Source organism: Vulpes lagopus, chromosome 13 (genome assembly GCF_018345385.1).
Source record: "Vulpes lagopus strain Blue_001 chromosome 13, ASM1834538v1, whole genome shotgun sequence".
NCBI classification, from domain to species: domain Eukaryota; kingdom Metazoa; phylum Chordata; class Mammalia; order Carnivora; family Canidae; genus Vulpes; species Vulpes lagopus.
In genome coordinates this window covers 59,762,415-59,778,466 of record NC_054836.1, presented here as the reverse complement: position 1 = coordinate 59,778,466, position 16,052 = coordinate 59,762,415, and the positions used below count along the sequence as shown (strand labels likewise).

The 16,052-nt window shown below is 36.1% G+C and overlaps 1 protein-coding gene across 1 annotated transcript in view; it reads right to left on the bottom strand.

Annotated features, from left to right (window-relative positions):
• Positions 1-16,052, bottom strand: part of PTPRZ1 (protein tyrosine phosphatase receptor type Z1) — a 172,476-nt gene that overhangs the window by 25,523 nt on the left and 130,901 nt on the right. The window contains exons 14-16 of the mRNA XM_041727517.1: positions 11,698-11,842; positions 4,266-4,357; positions 1,469-1,554 (exon numbers count right to left, since the gene is read on the bottom strand). Of these exons, the coding sequence (XP_041583451.1) occupies positions 1,469-1,554; positions 4,266-4,357; positions 11,698-11,842 (323 nt within the window). The remainder of the gene's footprint in view (positions 1-1,468; positions 1,555-4,265; positions 4,358-11,697; positions 11,843-16,052) is intronic.

Sequence of the window (16,052 nt, the reverse complement as noted above, 5' to 3'; positions counted from 1 at the left end):
TACTGACTTAGATTCTTTTAAGTGACTTAGATTTCTTTTAAGATTAAGTGAATTGGCTTCTATTATTTTTAATTTAGCGAAAACACATCACATTTCACTTCTATTTCTTTTGATTTCTTAAAGCTTTCCAATTTATGGCATTTTCCTTCCCTAAATACATCTTAGCTGATGTGACTCCTGGGAAGCAGGAGTCACAAGGTGCAATGGGGAAAGTGGGCCACCCTCTGCTCAGGATCAGAGCTCAAGGTGCTTCAAACAAGGAGGTCCGTAGAGCACTTCCGGAGAGTAGGGATTATTCTAAGAGGGGAGACAGAAAAGTAATGTGATGTTTCCTAGAGCAGAGGGATTAGAGGGGAGGCTAAAGATCCCTTGCTTGCTGGAACGAAAAGTATGTTTTAATTTTTATTATTTCTATTTTTTAATTCTTTTTTTAAAATTTAAATTCAATTTACCAGCATAGGAAATAGAATTTAAGTTAAAAAAAATTACAGACCTAGGTTTGAATCCCAGTCCTGCCATTTTTAAAAATTAATTATTTAAATCGAACTATAATTAACATGCAGTGTTATATTAGTTTCAGATGTGCAGTATAATGATTCAATAATTCTACACATTACTCGATGCTCATGGTAAGTGTCTCAGCTCTGCTATTTAGGGGTTGTTAACTGACTTCTGTGGAAATTGATTTCGTCAGTAATATGAACAGAAATAAAAACAAATAACTTCCAGAGTTGGGTAAAGATTGAATGTAGAAGCATTTAGTCCAACGACCGGCATGTTAGGGAGTGCTCAATACTGGTCAACTTTATTTTTTTTGCAGTTGTCATTGTTAACTCTAACTTATTTTGAAAACTCTGTTTAACTGATAGTTTAGGGGGCCATGGTAAATTTGCAGCAAATTTCTCTGCCTCTTCTAAGAGTATTTTATGGATATTACTAGAAACATTTTTACTGATTGTGCAGTTCAAATGTTTTTTAGAATTGCATATTTTCTTGAGGAGAAGATAGGACTTTACCTTGTTTAATATTTATTAGACCTTGTATAATAAATGCTTCTGCATTTACACTGGTGTAATACTTACAACTAAGAGTTTATATGTACTTTGGTTGAAAATCATGAAATTTAGTAGTTTAGTATAATTTATATAATTTAGAAAATTAAAAGGAATCAGTGTTACTAATTCAGATTAAAATAATAATACTGGAATTCTGTACTTCATGGGAGAAAATTAACAATGTTTTTTTCTACGAGTACCACTTGGTTTTTAAAATGGGAAACCAATTTTCTAAATTATATGATAACCATAACACATCTCTTAACACATAAATGATTACAGAACTAATAATATTCTTCTTAGAAGTGAAAATGGTTTCAATCAATGTCTTTAGGTCAAGAAATAGCCTACCGCTGAATCTTTTAAATTTACTATTTTCCATATAATTTAAAATAGACATATTAAAATCATACCTCAAATTCTTCAGTAAACCCACTACTTGCATGTAAATCTGCAACATGCTTTGGAAAGTGCTTTATTGGAATTGCCCCAACATCATCTAAGTAAAAAAAAAAAAAAATTAGTTCGCAAAGGATAATTCGTCAGAAAGGAATATACCTGTCATTTATAAAGATTTATAAAGTGCCTTCTTCTAAAACAACTTCAAAGTTTAATTATTTCTACATTCCTGAGGGAACCTCAGCTTCCAATGAAACATCAAGCAACGATCAATTTTCTCCAAATTTACTATCAATCATCATTTGCATTTTACAACTCTGCTTTGATCATGAATCGCTTTTCCTTTCATACTTTAAGAAATAAGAATTAATTTTTGATGTTAAATAATGGATGCCACCAAAGCCTCATGTCTTATCAATGGACTCCATCTTTTCATGGGTGATTTTCTTTAACATGAATAGGAGTTGTATTTACATTAACACATTTAACACGAATGTGATTTCTGGGTAAAAAAATGCAGAAATAATAATATATTTTCAATTCTACCCCGAACTAGACATAATATAAAGCGTAATTTTAGTTTCATAAAATTACATAGTTTAATGTTTTACAGTTAGTCAGATGTTTACATTTGAAAACATTTTTCCTTCTCTATAAATAATAGAAAACATTGATATGCAGACTATTCATTAAGGATAATGTCAAAAACCTTTGGGACTTTTAATATGTAAAATTTCAAGAACTCTAACTTGAAAATATGCTATGTAAACAAAGTCATTGGATCTGTTAATTAATTGTGAAGGGGCCAAATTATTTTAACTGGCTCTGTTTTTTATCCCCCCTCTAGAAAGACTTTCTTAGATTAAACATATCACTAGTTCACAGTATGCAATTTCACAAGTGATTTCTTTGACAAGGAAACATCAAACACATTTCACGAGAAACACTTATTTACATCAACAGATGTTCAGCATCTAGGCCATTTAATATTTTTAAGCTTCAGTTACCAAGAATTTGTCGATATTTTTGAAAAGTAGAATCCATCTGTTCTCTCTTTTAGATGAGTGTACCTGAATACTAAAATTGAATTAGCCAGTTAAGCTTGAGAAACACTAAACAAAGGTGTAATCCTGCCTTCACATCTACAGAAGGATCTTGCCTGGAAGGAGCGTTTATAATTAGACAAGAAAACAGAAATAACTTGTCACGTCTAAGTCATTAGCTCTTCCCGTAACGGTCCCTCAAGCCCATAGATGCCGCCTGCACGGCTAACCTCTTTTCACAACCAAACTGACTACTTTCTGTTTCCAGTCATGTGTTTTGGTCATTTCTTTCACAAACTGGTCTGCAAGTAAGTGAGACCAACATATCCTTTTAATTCCCTATGTTCTGTGGAAAGGCAGGTATCTGGGTGATCCGGAGCGCGGGTGACGTGAGGAAATGCCCTCGGTCACACGTGTTCTGAGAAGTACAGCAGGGGATGCTGGGGTTCCTGGACTGCGTCCTGACTTGGGATTATTTACTGTTAATAATAAGTGATATGGGACTTGGGAAGACCACGCATGTCCGCTTGCTTACCCATGCTGAGAGCATCTGTAGAAGAGCCATGAAAGGGAAAAGAGTCAAAACGCAATAGGTACCCGAGAGCTGTCAATCTCAAAACCCTTAATATGTTAATGAGAAAGGGTGCTGTACTAAAAGAAAGGTACAGAATTTTAATATAAACTAGAAAAACAGAAATAAGTGGTATCTAAAGGCTCAGAGTGGATAAAAGAGGAAAAAGAGCCAAACACTTCTAATTCCTATGCCCACTGAAAATCACACAGAAAATGCTTCTCTTTGTTTGCTGGTTGTTGGTTTTTTTGAAAATATTTTTTAGATCATGAGATTTCAGAAGATAACATCTTGTGGAACTTGGGCCTCTAACAATAACATATAGAGTATCATCAGACAATTGAAAAAGAGGCCTCTGTAACATAACCACATTGATGAATTTCTCCTTTTGTTTTCCCTGGTTTGGTGGTTCTCTGTGTCCTTGTGTTATCCTCTATCCTGCAGGACTTCTTCCACGGTTCACATATTTCTAGGCAATTCCTTTTTTGGTATCACTTTTCATTCTGAAATGTTATGAAATGTTAATCAAATAAGTGTCTGTGAACTGCAGGGTCAGCGGATGTCTGGTTAATTCCTGAATATTGTTAACCAGGTAAGTTCTGATAAAAATAGTCGGTATTCAAGCTGTTTGACATTGTGACTTTAAGTATTTCAGGCAATTACACATTCTTCGTGCGCTCATGTTTTTCTTCTACTCCCACCACTTTATAGTTTTTAGTTTTAGAGTTGATTTTCTTTTTTTCTTACTGTAGTGAAGGAAGTTCTTTTCACATAAATTCAGAGGATCAGAAAGAAACTAAGCTTTATCCTTGTTTTTGTTATTTTGTCCTAGCCACCCGTACTGCATCGATTTGGTCTGACTTTTGTTGCTCAGCTTTCCATTAAGGCACTGGAAATGACTGAAGGTCAGCCTCCAATTATATTTTATCGCTATGCCTGTGTTAACTGACCACAGCTGACTATCATGAGTTACTTGGCCATATCGCCTATATGGCCAAGAATGTTCAAAACTGTTAAGAACAAGATAGAAACCTTGGCGCCTGATACACGGCTGTAATAAATATTTTGGGCAGCTCAAGTATTTACTCATCCACATCAGAGCCATTTGCAAAGTACTCCAATAAGGACAACCCTTCCCGCATTATGCTTTTCATTCAACAACTACCAGTTACTCGTGGTCACACCTTACGCTATTACCTGAAATTGGAAAGATAGGTGTTGGAGGTGTGGATATTACTCGAGGGGATGTGCTGTCCTCTAAATAAAAGTGTGCAGTCTGGAAGCATTTCCTGGAAAGAAAAGAAAGCAATTTAGAAAGTTGCCGTAAGGCCACTTCGGAGCTGCTTGAAAATTATGACAGAAACTTCCAGAATTAAGGCATGACTGGAAAGCTACATCTATTTTACAAAACACAAAGTATTAAAGAATTCCATGGCCTCCAAATTTATCTCAATTGTACGTGTGCCAGACGCACACGGGTGAGTAGATATCAGACGCCCTGAAAGCAGAGATGGCATTTGAAGTCGGTGGTTGGTGCCAAACAGGATTTTGCCGGGATCAGGACACCTCAGGGCCCAAGCCACTCTCCCTCTGCTGCTATGTACCAGGGGGTCCTGCCACCTTGGACTGGACCGGAGGGGAAAAGAAACCACGTCCGAAGCTCTTTTCACTCAGTATTCCAGTGAGCGTACCTTTCTGAGCATATTCAGCTGCTAGCACAAGGTAGCTCTGACTGGTAGAAATGAAATTCTACAGCGCTGTGATATTCTGATGAAAAAGGAAGACCGCTTCATACTGAGAGTATGATAATGCAGTAAGGACAGAACGAAGTGAGGAAATAATGAGCATATAACCAAAAACAGGCGTGATTTTCTTTCCAACAGATGCTAGCCTTGTTGATGAGGGTTTTGAGAATGAATATATTTGGAATCAACGACAACTATGACCTACAATGTCACCTGAATCTATTTTCATTCAGATAATAAGAGTAACATCTGGTAAGAGCACACCACAAACTATTGAGAAGAGCAAAGAACCAACTGCTGCTTTAAACTAATGCAAACCGTACTTAATTAAAAAAATTTAGATAATTAAAACTGCTAATGACACTCTTTGATGTGGGTCATTTAATTTATTTGAAGTATTATTCATGAGTGGTTAGGCTTAAATAGAAATATCTGTTTGAGTAAAAATGCCAATCTCATTTTCCATTTAAGAGTCGAGCTACAAGATATTTATTCTAATGAGCTTTAACATAACATTTGTTCTTATAGGACACACCTCAATTGTAATATTCCTTCAGTAATCAGCTCCCTGCATAAAATTCATCAGTGGCTTCCCAGTGGAATTCGAATGAGAGTCAATTATTTCAAGAAGGGCTGTAGGACCCTCCATGACCTGGGCCCCCACCTACATCAGGGGTGTCCTCTCCTGGCCTCCTCTACTACTGGCCTCAGGTCCACACTGGTCCTCTGTGTCTTCTTCCAAGAGGCACCATCAGCTCACCTTGGGGCCTTGGCTCTTGACCTTCCTTTTGGTTGCCTGCCTCCTTCCGAGCATATTTGCACTGGCTAATATGCCACCTCCTGTGACAGTCCTTCCCTGACCACGTCAGCTAAAAGGATCAGCTCATCCCACCAAGTCACTATTCCTCTCCCTAATGTCAGTTTTGTGTCACTTGTCACTTTCTGAAATTCCTTACTTATGTATTTGTCTCGCGTGGTTTTAGTCGGTCCTTCCTCATCAGAATGGAAGCCTCACGAGGGCAAGGTGCTTGGTCTCAATGCAGTGTTGGTCCTCAGCACGAAGAACAGTGGCAGGTGCCCCACATCTTAAAGTTGTAGGTGCCCCAAATATTTGCCCAATGAATTTACTGCTATGAGTAGTATAAAATTATATAGTTTATTTATAACCTTAATGTCACAGGCAAAAAAAAAAAAATCCAAAAGCAAGGATGTGCATAGTAAAGACTAGCCCTCTGCTGTGATCGTGTAAGCCTTTGATTAGAGGACACGGATCACCAAGAGAACACGAGAATGTCTTTAAGGGAGAACAGGCAGTGTAGGAGGAAGAGGAGTGCATGTGGAATCAAGTGTTGAAGGGATGTGAGCTAGGTTCACAGCCTGGAAAGCGGAAAAGAGTACAGCCGACCATGAAGAACGGGAGGGATGAGGGCCACAGGTCTCACGGTAAAGAAACTACCCAGCTGAAAGTCTGCATTTGAGCACCCCTGCAAGCAGGCTGGAGCAGAGACTCCAGGGGAAGTTTGGGGTCTCTGTGCAGCCACAGATGGAGCATGTCCAGACACACTGATAGGAAAACACTGGGTTTGATACGTCTTTCAGGATCACAGTTAAATCTCTTTGATTCCTCTAAAATGTAGATTGCCAAGGCTAGGAAAAGGGTTTCTATTTATTTTTCAATGAATCTTCAAGTCGTAAAATGTCTTAGGGGACCTCGTGCAATATCACAGCAGATGTTAAGAATCTGACACATAAAGATTAGCTCTGGTGACAAGGACCTCACTGCTTTATGAGTCACCTTGAGTCACTAGATATTTCTTTCTCATGCTAACTGAGAACTCATTCTAAGTATCTCTAAATGGTACCCACTGTTCCACTGTTATGCCTCTTACTGTTGATATTTTTGGTATTAAGCCAAAAATCTATCTTCCTGTTACTTGGCCATATTGGTTCTATTTCTGCACTTGACTGTTAGATACTGGTACCTAAGATCTTTCAGCACTTAAATGCTACCCCTCTATGGCCCTCACTTGTTTTCACTTTCTCCTTGAAGTTTATACTCCAATAATACAAGTTGCAGATCACTGAACATGCCTTGTCCTGCCTTCACTCAGGGTTTCTTTCCCCTGCTTTAAAACATGGTTCTCCTGGGACGCCTGGGTGGCTCAGTTGGTCAAGCGTCTACCTTTGGGTCAGATCATGGCCCAGGGCCCTAGGATCAAGTCCCACTTTGGGCTCCTTGCGCAGCAGGAAGCCAGCTTCTCCCTCTGTTTGTGCGCACACTTTCTCTCAGACAAATAAATAAAATCTTTAAAAAAACTCTGCTTCTCCTGATCAAAATGCCTCACTCGTGAATATGCCAGGGAAATACTAACCTCCTTAAAGACAGCTCGGTGGTATCTTCTCTGTGATAAAGGTTCTCAATCCTAAGTAGCCTCTAACACTCCCATTTCTCTGTTTTCACTGCACTCAAGACAAACTTCCACTCATCCTCACCTTGACAAAGACTATTTTGAAAAATATGGTTAAGTAATCCAAGGATGACCTTCACTTCCTGAACTCTACATAATTAAAAAAAACTTTATTAATTGGTAGCTAGGGTTATGATTTTGCAATATATTTGTTTTGTGCCTATATCCTCATTACATTTTTTAAAAGATGGGGCCATGTCTTTTGATTTCTGTAAACCCATCTCTGAATACAGTGCCAAGAGTACAAGAGGTGTTAAATGTCGAATGTTTAGATGGATTTCCAGGAGCAACTAAATCTCACCAACCACAGGTAATTCAGCTGCATCCTAGACTTCTTGCCTACCTGAGCCTCAAATGGGATAACTTAAAATCTCAAAACATTTGGGAGAAGGAGGTGAAACATATATAACTAGAGGAAGATGGATGGATGGATAGGTGGATAGAGAGAGGATGGGTCTGAGAAAATGGGAAGAAGGCAGGACCTCACAGAACAGAAAAAGGTAAATTAAAACTTATTGGTATTAGGCTTTACTATGTTTAATGTTCATTGTATCATCTGTGCAAATACCAGCTCTACTCTTTTTAGCTATGTAAGCTATGTAAATATTTGTTGCTTTAAGCAAATATGGTCCAATGGTGTTACTTGTATTAACAAGCAACAAAAGGGTATTATAAAATCATACCAAAAAAAACTCTGTAAGTTGGAAAAGTTAAAATTTAGATAGTGTAGGATAAGTTCTTGATGACGATCATAACATATTGCTTCAGTATACTTGATAGTGCAGTTCTATCCCGGAAGGGACACTCTCCCGGAGGCAGCATGGTAACCGGAGGCCTCCATTCTGGGTTGGTAGCTATCCTTAGTGACTCATAAATTTGAATTTAAGATCAAGAGAGAACTCATATTGCTTTTCTTCCCACTCCCCAAAGCTAAAACAACTATCTACATAAAGTTCTTTGCCATACTCCTTTGCTTTTGATGGAGTGCTATTTTGTTGATTATACCTTTGGTATTTTTTAGGTTCCAACTGTTAAAAAAAAGCTCCCAAAAGTTTGCCCTTTGTCTTCTTTAAAAAGAACTTTTTGAAAATCTTCCATCTTGACGTCATTTTGCAACTTAGAAACTTATGATTTGGCTCATGTAAATCCTACCTTAAAACATCTGGAAAATAATTTCAAGGCATATTATTTAATGTATGACAAGATTCAATATCTATAGTCCATCTGTTCTGTACAAGCAGCGAACGTCTTCACGTCTATGTGCTAAGTGTTGATAACTATGTCTCTTGCTAATTATCACTCAGCCATGATGAAAAAAGTGATGACTGTTTTAAACTTGTAGACATAGGTCCTATCAATCAATGTTAATCTGATTATTTGATTTACACCTTTTCATCACAGTATTTAGAATTAAGAGCTAGAAATGTGTAATTATTATTCCTTTTTTTTTTTTTTTTGGATCCTTACACAAATAGAACCACATTTATTCATTATGCTGCATGCATCACAGAAACCCTAAAGAAGGTCTGACTGCAGTCTTAGAAATGATCTAGTGAACCTTCCCCCAAAATGGTAGAGAGAGGAAAACCAGTTCATAGGTGGATAAGTGACATGTCCAAGACCGCAGAACAAATGGCAGGCAGAACCGGGAAAGGGACCCAGCTTTCCTCACCTCTAACATTTCTTGTCTTCCTGCTACAACATGCTTTCTCCCAAGTTTTACACAAAACCTAGGGGACTGCCTTGAGTTAGGTGAAGAGACAAAAGAAAAGACTCATTGTACCACTTTACAATTATTTTTTCTCCTAAGAAATTAGGTCAGAAAAATATAAATATATCGGCTTTAAATATAGCCTTTAAATATATCGGCTCAGAAAATCTCATAAGGACTGAGTCACTATTAGGACTTCTTTCCACAAAGGTCTAAAATGTTTTCATACTAGCTAGTGAAATCACACGGGTCTACATCAGAATTTGAATATCTCACAAAAACCGTGAAGAATTTACTAACACTGTCATTTTGTGATTCACCAACTAATACCCCTGGTGTATTACTGATCTAAAAAGTTACATTTTGAAGTGAATTCATTTCAAATGGATGTGAAAAGGACAAATATGTTAAATTTTAAATGGGTAAGTAAAAAGAGTGACAAATTTTATCAGAGTGTTTGATGATAGATATAAAATATATACATAAAATCGTCAAGAGTGCTCAGATTTTAAGCTAATGCATTCTACTCAAGGTACCGAAAGTGTTATTTGTGAGGAAAAGAGAAACATCTTATTGGTGAAGGTCAACTTAATATTTTTCAACTGGCAATTTCTTTCTTCTTCACATAATACAGATGAGATGACCCATTATTAATAGACCATAAAAACCATTACAGATTTTAATTCTCCATAAAATACCAAATCATATTAAATAAGACACTTTCAAATTTGCAAAAAGTAAACTTGAAATATTAAGTAACAAAGATTAAAATCCTCATTCTAATTATTTCAACATCATAACTGAAGCCATCTGAAATTTTTATTAGAAATTTATTCTAACACCATTTATTATGAAGTAGAATTTGGGTGTATTTTCCATCTCACTTTTAAAAAATTTACTCTAATTCCAATTAACTTCAAAAAATTGGTTTGGCAGGGAAAAATCAGATGAGATAAAAACCCGTAATCTGAACAAACACAAAATCGATGTTGGTATAAAGTTTGGCCAACAAATCCAGTGGGGAGTAAGGAGAAAAGCAATATGAATTCTTTTTGAGCAAACATTTATGGATTGTGCACTGCGTTCATGCTACTCTGCTGAGCATGGAATCTTCTATTAAAAAAAAAAAAAGAGTCCCCAGAAACTACAGGCATCAGTTAAGAGAGCAGCTTTGTTTGCGTCACGTTATGGACAAAATAGCCTCCCGACTCCTATATCATAGCAAAAGGAGGATCTGTTCTCCGTACTCTGCGGTTTACTCTCTTCTGTAAAGGTGGCCAGACAGGAAGCAGGTGGTCATGAAAACGCTCTGCTCTAGTCAACCGACGTCCAACTACATGCAACCGCGTGCTCCAGACGTCACTGTCGGAGGCGCTCACGACCCCTGCTTCCTGTTGCTCCCACCGGCGGGGTCCCTGCCTGAATGCTGCTCTCTTACCTCCACCTGGGTCCTGTGGCACGCAAGCCCTACCTGTTACATTTACTGTCATCCTGGCCTCTCGAGACCCCTTGTTCTCTGACCACTCCCACCGTTAGAGTTCAGTTGTCATGTGTACGCTTCTATATAGTTTGCTATAAATTTTTCATGGGAAGTCCTCAATAAGCATACATTTCTCAGCCATAGTGACTCATTCACTTTCCATTCATTCATTCATTTTTTATATTTTCCACAGTAGTCAACATAGTACTATACACATAGGAAATAGTCCATAAACACGGTAAATAATTTTGAATAAATTGAGAGAATATAGTTTAGAATAACGCATCAAGAATGGTCATATGAACTTGTAGAAAAATGTTGCTAAACAAAAAGGAATTAATTATAGAGCCTTTGAACAAAAGTCTCTTTTAAAACAAAGGAAGAAATTACCAGGCTATGATTCCTTATATCGTCATAAAGGTTTTGTTTTCCAGGACACGGTTATAATAGTTAGACTGACTTACACGGCTTCCCCAGTAAACCCCCTAATTTGCAGTGTGTTCTGCTTGCTATGGGACAGGAAGCTTATGATGGGTGCAATTTTCTTTGTCCTTTAAAAGTTTTGAAAAAAAAAAAGTTTTGAAAGGATATTGATGACAGCAAAGTTATATTTCATCCTCAAAGCAAATTATAAGTAACTTTAAAATCCCATGCATCTTAATATAGTCATCATCTTTATTTTCTTATTATATTCATATTTTATTTGCTTGATTTTTACTTTTGTGTATGGGTTATCTTCTTTTTGTTATTAGCATGCTGCTGATGCGCAGCTTGTATAAAATCCACTATTGTAAATAAACTGTGTTTTTACTGTATCAAAAATTACGTTTTTCTAGACAATAGCTTTTGAGATTGTAACAGCTGGAGCATTTAAGCGGAGAAGCTTAGATTTACCTTAAATGCTACGATAACGTTTGAATGTTAATTAGATTAATATGAAAATACACTGTCGAAATACGGTCTTCAATATTAACTGAAGCCAGAGTTCCTCCATTTCAACTTTAGTTGTTTCATGGAAGTATGAAGAACAACCAAATCTTTGCTTATTAGGTCTCTGGATTTACAGAATCACTGTATTCACAGTTAAGTTAATGGTAGATGCATAAATTAACGGTACCTATCAAGTAACAAGAATCATAAATATGCTTTGAAGAAGTTTCAGGTCAAAAAACAGGCAAAATCTAAGCTTTATGAAGCACATTTCTACAACAAGCACTCAACTTACCTCCAATAGATGAGAATACCCACAAGAACCACTAGACAGATAAAAGTCAGGGCTGACACGATCACAAGGGGTATAACTGCCTTCTTCTCGGATTCCAGCCCCTCAGCTAGACCAATACGAGACTCATGGCTACTATTACTGGCCTCTGTAGTTGGAGAAAATTGAGAGAGTTGATATTGAAGCTTAAGAAAAAGTCACAACATTTTTCAACCGAGTAATCGCAACCTTCATTGCTGTTGCTTACCTTTACAATTTCAAATAAAAAAATGTCTACCTTTACAAGCCGGTTTAAGTAAAACAAGGTTTAAAAAGTAAGGCAGGCTATCAGAGCAGAGACTGGCACCTAGGTACGGGTGCTGTGGCAAGAAATGAGCATAACACTGCCTTGAAAGGTTTGCTAAAAAGAAAACAGAAGTATTAAAATAAGAAAACGATCCAGTTTTTAAATAAAATGACCAGGAAAAACAATGCGACTTACTGTACCATATATCATCTTGATTTTTCCAAGTGTAATTTTAATAAAATGTTTCTGATCCTGCAATTAAGTAGGTAGCTAGGAGCAATTAATAATTCCATAAAGAGGGAATCTTGGAATAACCCTTCGTACATTAAGATAACCATTCAATCCAGAAAACTATTAAAAATTTAAATATAGGTTTCTCTTAAAGTGACAGCAAATGACTATTTTTGTGACCAGTTGGGTACATTATCGTTCTAGCACTTTTGAAATCATTGCAACTGGAGCAATCCTTCCAAGTTGCTAAAAAGAGTTTCAGAACTTCAGCGTATCTGCGGCCGGTCACAATGCTTCCCTTCTACTTCGAGGTATGTGCAGTGGCGAACCAGGGCAACTGGACATTACAAGTGCTCTGCTGTGATATGCTGACACTGCTACGGAGTTAAAGCTCTCAGCGTGTGCCTGCAGAAGTTCTGGAAGAACCACACTGACGTGCCCCCCGAGAGTCTATATTGCTTTCTAGACACCTGGCACACGAGGTGCTTTTATGCCAAGCAACTCACTTTAGTTGATATGAGACAAAGGGAATCGATTTAATTTAAAGATTTCAGAACAAATTTGGGAGTAATAAATTCACAAATACAGCCCTGAAGTATACCTAACGGCAGAGTGCTTCAGATTTAAAATGGTGGCTTCCTTCTGAAAGATGAAGCAGAAAGGGTCAAGAATTTAATCCATTGATTGAAGAAATGTATCCGTAGACAAAGGACACCCAAATTTCCCTAGACATTTGTTCTTCTAACTATGGATACATTTGCTAGAAAAGAGTAGAATCCAAAGGTGTGACTTAAAAAATCATAACACTGAGTAAAAATTGGGAATACTGTAAATCAACTGATCCCTCAGCTGTAGTTAATATTCTTGTGAGAGACCCAAGCTTTAGTTTCTATTCTGTTAATCGTATGCTCTGGTCATTACACATTGTGATGAGGCTCATCTAGAAGCCTAAATAATCTGATGGTGAATGCACTGAAAGTTTCTTTATAAAATTTAAGAAAGGATCTTGTTTTAATACATAATTGTCTTCACTTTTTTTTTCTTGACTATAATATTGTTACCTAAATGGACATTTTGAGGCTAAACAATGCAATAATTCACTTCGTAAAGTCCCTGGTACCTAGAAATTACAAATGGCAGTTAATATCATTATCTAAATCATTCATTCTTGAAATGTGGTTCCCAGAATATTGGCATTGGCATCACCTGGAACTTGTTAGAAATGCCAGTTTGGGGCCCCATGCCAACCATCACAAATATGCTGAATTGGAAACTCTGTGGGTAAGGCCTAGAAATCTGTGTTTTAACAAGTCTTCCAGGTGATTTTGATCCACATTAATGTTTAAGAACCAATAATGTACATTACTTTATATACAACGTGAGCTTATATAATTACGTGACCACAAATATTTATAGAAATATGCACATAGGTGTGTATATATATGCATGTATGTAAATACATATCTCACTTATATACGTACATGCATACGTATATATGAGATAGATCTGATCACATATGTGATATATATGTAAGATACAGAACACATAAAATATGTAACAAATTACCATATATATCACACTCACTATACACATGCACTATATACACACATGCACACATATAAAATCTTGTGATACAGACTTTACTCGTAAGTTCTCTGGGAGGCCTGATTTTAAAATAAACCTTTTTACTGAGGAGTCAGAATGATAAATCCATGGTAATTACATATTAGGAAACTCAGGTATTTTATTCGAGATGAGATACTACATGAAAATATAGATAATACTGGCTAGCTAAGTGTCTGCTAGTGCTGAATGTCAGGGTCATGAGTTCAACCCCCACGTCGGATGCAGAGATTATCTTAAAAAATAAAATATATAAAATTCAAAAAATATATTTATAAAAAAAAGAAGCATGATCAACTGGTTGCTTTACATGTTGCAGTGAGGAACGACTACTGGTATTGATCTTTAGATTCATCAGTTGAGACTAAAATACCTATTTTGATATGGTTCAGTAGCATATATGAGTTACCTAAATAGGACAATAATCTTCCAACAGATGACTAGTAAACATAAATTAGATTAATACTTCAAAATACACTTTTAAAAGAAAACAGTATAATTTTGGCATTACAAATTGAGCATCATATATATTTTATTGTCCTCAATGATGAAAGAATAGTCTCTAAGAGATGGACACCAACAACACATGATTCCAGTCTCAGTTTTGTGTTAACTTCCTTTGAGACCTGAATCAAGTAATTTAGTATCTCTGGGTCTCAGTTTATGCCTCCATAAATTGCAGATACTCATATTTGCTGCCTCATCTACTTGGTTTTAGGGAGCATGTCTCATAAGTTATTCTATGTTCTAGAAGTGCATAATAAAATAATAAGTTTCAGAATTAGCCTGTTGCATTTGATAAGGAGGCATATTCAATTACTTTATAAGACAGATACAGTATTAAAAGTAGACAAGAATTTTTCCCTAATTTGTTTGATCTTATTACTCCATTAATTATGTTACCTGGTAATATTGGAAGTTATATTCCTACTGTTTCCTCCTCATCAGTGGGAGAACATACTCTTCATAATTAATCACATTAGTGCACTGATAAGAAATTACTAAGTTTTAATCGATAATTCTAGGTTTGGCACTTTGCAATATATATAGTTTCTCCATAACAGCATAATCTAGCAAGGACATACTGATGATGTTACTACCTAGTAAGATAGAAAAAAGAAAAAAAAAAGGATGAATTCCTAATATGTCTTTAAAATAAATCTAATAATTTTTTTTAAAAAAACCATGTACTATAATTGAAGCCAGATAACAATCATATATATGGCAACACTAATGAATATGGTGACCTATGGATTCATTATTCATTCTCACATATCAGAGTGTAATGTTTAAACTGGAATGCAATGTTAAATAGGTATCAAGTCAGAATGTAGAAAAACTTCTCTATCAAAATGTACAAACTTTTAATTGCTGCTGCACTGAAAGAAAAATATACAACTAATTCAAAGGATGGAAATAACAAAGAGAAAAAATGTCCTAATGAGACTGGTGTCTATGATATGGCTTATAAGTATCTGCACCTATGAAATAAGATTACGAGATGGTACCTTAAACTATCTTTTGACTTACTATGTTGAGATTTAAATATTTTCATTGTTAATTTTTAAAATGCCTTAAAATTTAACAAACTATAAAATTCCTACGATCAACTCAATGAAATTATCTAGTATTTCATATGCTTAATGGTATTGAATTTCCCTTTCTCCCCATTGGTATTTAAAACAAACATCTGTATTATATACGTTGCAGGTAATCTGCTCAGAGAAACAGCTGGCCAATAAACTAATTTGCATAAAATACATTAACAAATGAAGTGCATTTCTACAGAGAATGTTCTAGTGTTTTACATCTTGTCATACAATACCTATACAGACTATGCATATTAATGCCATTCTCTAACTTCTTAGAAAGGCGAATCACTGCAAGTCCAAAGTAGAACGTATCTTGTTAGTTCACACTGCCCTCTTTAGGCAACATTAGGGTAACCAAACAAAGACGACTTGAAAAAATTAAAAAAAAAAAAAGATCTTAGCATTAACTCTCAAAACTCAGCAACAGAACCCTTTAAAGCTCCCCAGGCTGACGTGGATGTGCAGACTATCGTATCTTTTCCATGGGGTGGGTCAGAGAGGTGTTCCTGTCATATTACTATCAGAATTTAATCATCCACTTTATCATTCAGTGAGATTAGATCACATCTTACTTTAGAACATAAGTGAATATGAAAGTTAAACTGTCCAAAAACAGCGCACTCCAG